Source organism: Apteryx rowi, unplaced genomic scaffold (assembly GCF_003343035.1).
Source record: "Apteryx rowi isolate R43461 unplaced genomic scaffold, aptRow1 scaffold_17, whole genome shotgun sequence".
NCBI classification, from domain to species: Eukaryota; Metazoa; Chordata; class Aves; order Apterygiformes; family Apterygidae; genus Apteryx; species Apteryx rowi.
In genome coordinates, this window is record NW_020447974.1 from 5,443,586 (window position 1) to 5,449,585 (window position 6,000).

Genomic DNA, 6,000 nt, shown 5'->3' on the forward strand with positions numbered 1-6,000 from the left:
ATAGGAGTGGCAGCATATTGATCAAGCATCAGCACCTGAGAGGAACATGCTGCTGAAGTGCTTAACACACTTACCTACCTTTTATACTGAAAACAGGTCATTTGGGCCTGGAAGAACGTAAAACCCCTCCTGACATTACTTACCACTTTACTTTCTCCCAGGAGCAGGTAGCAGATAGATAAGGAATGAGCAGTTTATAGGTCTACTTCAGTGTTTGTCATATGCCCCACAAGTGCAGCCTCCTATGGGGCTTGCCTGTATCTGCATGACACCTTCAGACTGTGACACCCTTCCTCTCTGGTCCTCCCTGCTCTTTCCTCCAGAGTGGGGAAATGAGAAGCCACAGGAAGCTAGCTGTTCCCAGCTAAGCAGAAACACTTTATGATCCTTAAGAGCCCTTCTGAGATTCCCATGGGGGTGATGGGGTGGTTACCTTCTGCTGTTGAATTACTCCGGTCGACTGGCCCAGCTACCCTCACCTAGCTATTCCAGGCCTCTTCTCAGTGACTGGAGTTATGATGCTAAAACAGAAGGAAAGAAAAGTAGAAATGAGCTACCGGTTTAAGCCAGCACTAAGCTTCTCCCACCCAGGCACAAAGCATAACCAGGAGAGAAGCTGTGTTGTGTGCTGCGGGGATTTCCCAGGGCTGCTGTGAAACTGGTGCCATTTACATGCAATAATCTGCAACATCAGTCTAGACTTGGCTCTGCGCAGCGCTGTATTGGTCAGCGGTCTGGGCTCAAGGGAACTGCAGCTTTCTTCCAAGACTTTTCTGTGCTGCATTTTTTGACGGGAAGATATGATTAAGTCTGAATGTCAAAACATACTGAGGGGCTGAGAAATAAACTCAAAGGAGATGAATGCAGTGAGACATGCTGTTATTTAAAAATATCCTGGTTGATTTATGCACCTTCGGTAGCCTTATGCATCCCTTCACTAATGACTCTGCATTTATGGACTTCAGTTTCCAGCTGACAGCAAGATGTTTCTGCTTTGAGGAGGAGATAAAGATTCCTGACACTGAACAGCGGCTTGTAGCCTGCTATAAGCTCAGCGCTGTATGTTTCTGACCATTTTCTATTCAGCAAGAACCAGAAGGTAGCCAATGAAATGATGAGGCCACAGATGATTGAAAACAAACAGAAGGAAACACTTTTTCCTCCAGGCTTAATTAAGCTGAGGAACTTTCTGCCACAGGATTATGAAGAGTGAAAAGTTAAATAAGTTCATGGATGGATTAAACAAATTTATGGAGGATAGCGTCAAGTGGTGGCTATAAAATTGGATGATCTAGATGCAATCTCTGCTTAGGATGTCACCAAATTCTGGTTGCCATAAACTATGGGGAGAAAGGGAAGAAGAGCTGTATGCCTGAGGAAGGATATTCCTCACATTCAAACTCATCTTTAAGCATCTGTTACTTGCCTTTGTCAGAGACAGGACCCGGGGACAGAGGGACTACTGCCCTGATTCTGAGTCGTTGTGTTTAAATTCCTGCCAGTCCGGTCATCTCGTCTCCAACTCCCTCCATCATGATAAAGCCTTGACTCTCTGACTTAGCCAAAATTTGTGGCTTGAATTGCAATGAAGTCACCCAGCATTAATATGAGGGTGTGCATCATGATCAGCAAGAGGTTGTTCAGCAGCAGTGAGCATTAACTTTGCAAGGAAAATTAATTATAGAACTCATTTTTTTGATTATAAAACCAGTTCATTCTGCAGATATAAACATTGTTAAAAAAAAACATAAAATCAATCATTGAAAATGGGAACACAGCAGGAGAAGAGAGGAAGTAAGGAGAAAGGAAAGGAGAGGTAATGTATCTGGAAGGACAAATAAGCAGCTGGAAGATGAAAGAGGAAAATAAAATTAGAAAACAGATCTACAGTGTGTCACAAAACTACATATTTGAGGTGCAAGTTCATTTGGTGACTAAAATGGGTGGATTTAATGTTATCTGCAGAATTTCAACTTAAACTTTCAAGGAAATAAGCTTCTGAATGATTACAACATCATCAAAGCTTCCAGAAATATCACCTGAGTGGCCAATGTTTGTATACATACATACACACATACATATATATGTGTATATATGCCTATATATATATATATAAATATTATATATACATATGCACACACACAATTTTGCAGGGCTCTAGGAGAAAAAAGGTTTTTGTGAAGGTATAAAGGTTTGCTGTTGTTCAAAAGGGAAAGCTATTCATTTCATCTGCTGACATTTCCTAGCTCTGCCAGAGGTATGTCACCAGAAAGATGTTACCCAACAAAGCTTGAGAATATGACAACTTTGAGTGAAAGGTTTGTGAAAACAGAGCTTGAAGGATTTGTAAATTAATTTGAAATGAGATGTTTATGTCAAAAAACCATCCAACAACAGTACAACGAATTTTAAAATTCAACACTGTCACAAGTGCCAGGAATCGCTTGAAATGTGCAGTCACATGGAGCATATGCCATAGCCTCAGCTTCCACCTGGAGCATGGCTGGTTTGGCGCTTGGGATAGAGAGAGGAAATTCTTCTTGTGTGTGCAGTGGAATAGAAGTCATAAGCCATTAATTTATAGCAGCAAGTCTTTTTCTGACCTTTAGATATTGTATGTCAAAATATGGCATCTCATTATGTATCCATAAAAAGCTGGAGTAAATGATTTTCACTGTAAAAAAAAAAAAAAAAAAGACCAAACCTATTCCTCAAGTCAAGATGCATTTGAGCTCTCTGTTTCAACCCCTCTTCTGTGGCATAATACAGCTCAGTGAATAAAAACATGCCCCTCCTTAATTCACTCCAAAATGGGAATTAACACTAACCATTTATCATGTTCCCCTCTGCACCAGGCCAGCCGTTCTGAGCAGCAAGGAGAAGGCGCAATATCACTTAGCAAGGAAATTCCAGCAAGCACATGGCACACTTTCTTAGGACCAAATCCAATTAAAACATTTCCATTTTCATCTCCAAACCACCCAAAGTAAAGCAGAGTATATCTAGCTATAGAACACTTCAAAGTGCTGTTTAATTGTATGAATATTTTACACGTAACACAAGAGAGACAGATCCTCTGCGGCTCTCAATTAGCATAGCTCCACAAAGTCAGAATGATGCACACCGATGAGGAATCTGGCTCCAAATGGGGCTTAAAAAACAATAGCACAACATTTAAGTTGAGCTTTTTTAGAATCCTTAAATATTTCTGCTGTTGCTCCTCCAGATGTTGCACTGTATCTAATTTATGAACAAAAGCCTATAATTTTAGCCATCACCCCATCTTGGCAGAGCTAAACTTGCTTGTATCAGGTGAGGATGCATCCTAAACGCCTGAGTCCTGGAGCACTGAGAGCTCCTCTCGCTAAGTATCATGCTTCCTGCTTTAGTCATTAACTAACATGGGCATCTGGATCCACAATGGCATGGGATTAACCATTTCTGAAAGTCTTAACTCTCTGGACTTCAGTGGGACAGACCATTTAAATCCTATGCTAAATGTGTTATTGCGTTCTTAATATTGGGTGGCCGCTTCATGTCCTGCAGGCATTATACCATGGTGTGTCGTCCCCAGTACTCTACGCATTGGCATCAGCGCAGTGAATCTCAAGATCTGTCTTATTTAAAGAAATAAAACAAAACATACACACACTGCAAAGAGCTTCCTGCTCATTGGTCCAACATTCAGGACAGGCCGGACTAGCTCCCTGTGTTGGTCATCGTGTTGCTCTGCGAGGATGTGTGACTGGCAACGAACAGGAGTGGGGTCCCTGTCGCCATGGGAAGACACGTCTATTAAACCACTCCATGATTCCTCTCTGAATCCTATGACGTGTTAGAATTAAAAAGTGGAGCCTGGAGCCATGACGAGGGCAAAAGAGATTATGAAACAAATACTCATCTTTCCTTTTATGAGGAAAACTGTAGAGTTCCAGGATCTTAATATGAAAAGATGCACTTCATAGGAAAACATTCAGTAGAGAAGTTTACCAGAGCTACATTATCACAAGAGAAATACTTCGGATGGTTAAAACCCCCATGGAAAGAGTCTGATTCTCTGGGTTTTTCCAATAATTTCTGTGGAACCCTATTAAATTTTTATAGAATCCTGGAAATTCCCTCTCTATCAGATCCTCTGACGGTTCTATCGGATCATTAAAGCAATTCCTGGAAGAGTGCTCTGATGCTGGAGAAAGGAAGATATAAAGTGAGTATTTTATCCCTGAAGAGCCAAGACACACACTGAGTGTGTTCACAGGGGCTACAAACAAGCAACCTGAAACTGCAAGACGCTGATGGCACCATATTACTAAGCTGCTCTTCAGAGAACTTTGTGAAGTCTTTTGCTTGTATCAGTGAAAATGAAAGTGATTAACACAGTATGATTAAATTCCCCGTAGGACATTTTTTTTAAATAAAAGGTTGGAAGTTGGAGTTATCCTCTTTTGCAATGACTTTTGGATTATACTGTCTGAACTGCATAGTTTTAGCTTGATATAAAATTATTAACCCATGAGAGAAGCTGCAGAAGTTGGTGGTGTTATCAGGTCTTCAGAAACTAATCTAATATCTTCCCTTTACTGCCTTTTTTCTTCCCTTATAGGTCTTTAAAGCTCTAAATAAATCTTTGTTTCACTTGTTTCTTAATTTCAAGATATTCGAAGCACTATCAAGTGCAACTGGCCTCACCTCAGCAAGCTCCAGCTCCCTCAGCCCCAGAAAAGGTTGGTGAATTAATTTGAGCATGAAAAGAAGAAAAGCTTATATTTCAAAAAGAGCATGCTAAATAAAGCTTTCTCAAGGTGAGAATGAAAATCCTCACCCTGGGTCTGGCCATTTCATTGCATGCCCTTCCCGCCAGCAAAGACAGCATCGCCTGGTGCAGTGGAGCCTCGTAGTCTAAAATGGGCTTCAGCTGACCTGGACTTTACCTGTACTGTTATTTGCCGATGTAACACTGGGTATGACCCACAGTCGTCCCCCCACCAAAGCGCTGGGGCATGGGGAAAGGGCTGGCTGGGCAGTGTGGGTCCCCAGTATTTCCTAGGGCGGCAGCRTCCCCATGCACGGCTCCCCCTCAGTCCCTCCCATCAGGCTCAGACCAGCGTCACGGCCCTGACCCTGCCTCAAACTGCCTTAACTGGGCAGATCATCCCTTGCGTTTTCTCCAGGCAGGTTCACTGGAGAAGCACTGTCTCATGAAGCAGTAGTTTCAGTATCTCTCCAGAGTATTTACCTCTCTTGCTGTCTTTCAGGTAGACTGGGCCAGGTGCTGACTACTCTGCCGGGGTAGACCAGTTACGGCTGGAAGCGGTGCATGCAAGAATGAAAGCAGAGTTCAGGTGCAGCTGAAATCAACCTTGACTGCCTGGATAGAGACGCGGTAGTTTCAGCTCAGCAGGACACTCACTGTGCAATTGCGGAGACACAAAACGTAAGAGGTCTTGTGAATTAAAAGCTTTGAAGAAAGTCTTTTCTTTGAGGTTCACATTTACAACCAATCAATTATTTTCTTCAGTCTGTAGGTCTAAGTTTGCTTTTTGGGGAGCCACCTTTCTGCATGCTTTCCATGAAAAAGAGCAACTCTTTCTTTTTTTCCTTGTGTCTTTTTACATTGCTGTCTACTGGGATGAGAGAGTAAATTTTGTCTGGAGATACAACAGGGTAGGAGTAACATAGATAATAGTTACACTGATTGCTATAAACAAATGAGGATCGTCTGTGTTTGAACAGATGGTGGAACTCAGTGACCAGACATGAACCTTTAACAACTGGAAGTCAAGGGAAGCAGATCAGCCAGAAAACACTGTGAAAACCACACAGTTAGTGCTGGGAACAACAGAAAAAAATTCATGTATTGGTATGATCTGGTTGTCTGCACAATAAAATAGTGTGGCTGGGCATTGGGTCTAAGTGCTGTGGGTCATCCCCAGTAGTTCTATCCTCCTTCCAGCAAGGAGGGTGTTTTGACTGAAATGTGAGGCTGTAACACTGACAAAG

The 6,000-nt window shown here is 42.2% G+C and overlaps 1 protein-coding gene across 1 annotated transcript in view; it reads left to right on the top strand.

Annotated features, from left to right (window-relative positions):
• The window catches only part of MTHFS (methenyltetrahydrofolate synthetase), a 111,441-nt gene extending 106,133 nt beyond the window's left edge, over window positions 1–5,308 (top strand). The window contains exons 4-5 of the mRNA XM_026060642.1: window positions 4,655–4,724; window positions 5,256–5,308. Coding sequence (XP_025916427.1) covers window positions 4,655–4,724; window positions 5,256–5,293 — 108 coding nt within the window. The 3' untranslated portion in view covers window positions 5,294–5,308. The remainder of the gene's footprint in view (window positions 1–4,654; window positions 4,725–5,255) is intronic.
• The last annotated feature ends 692 nt before the right edge of the window (window positions 5,309–6,000 follow it).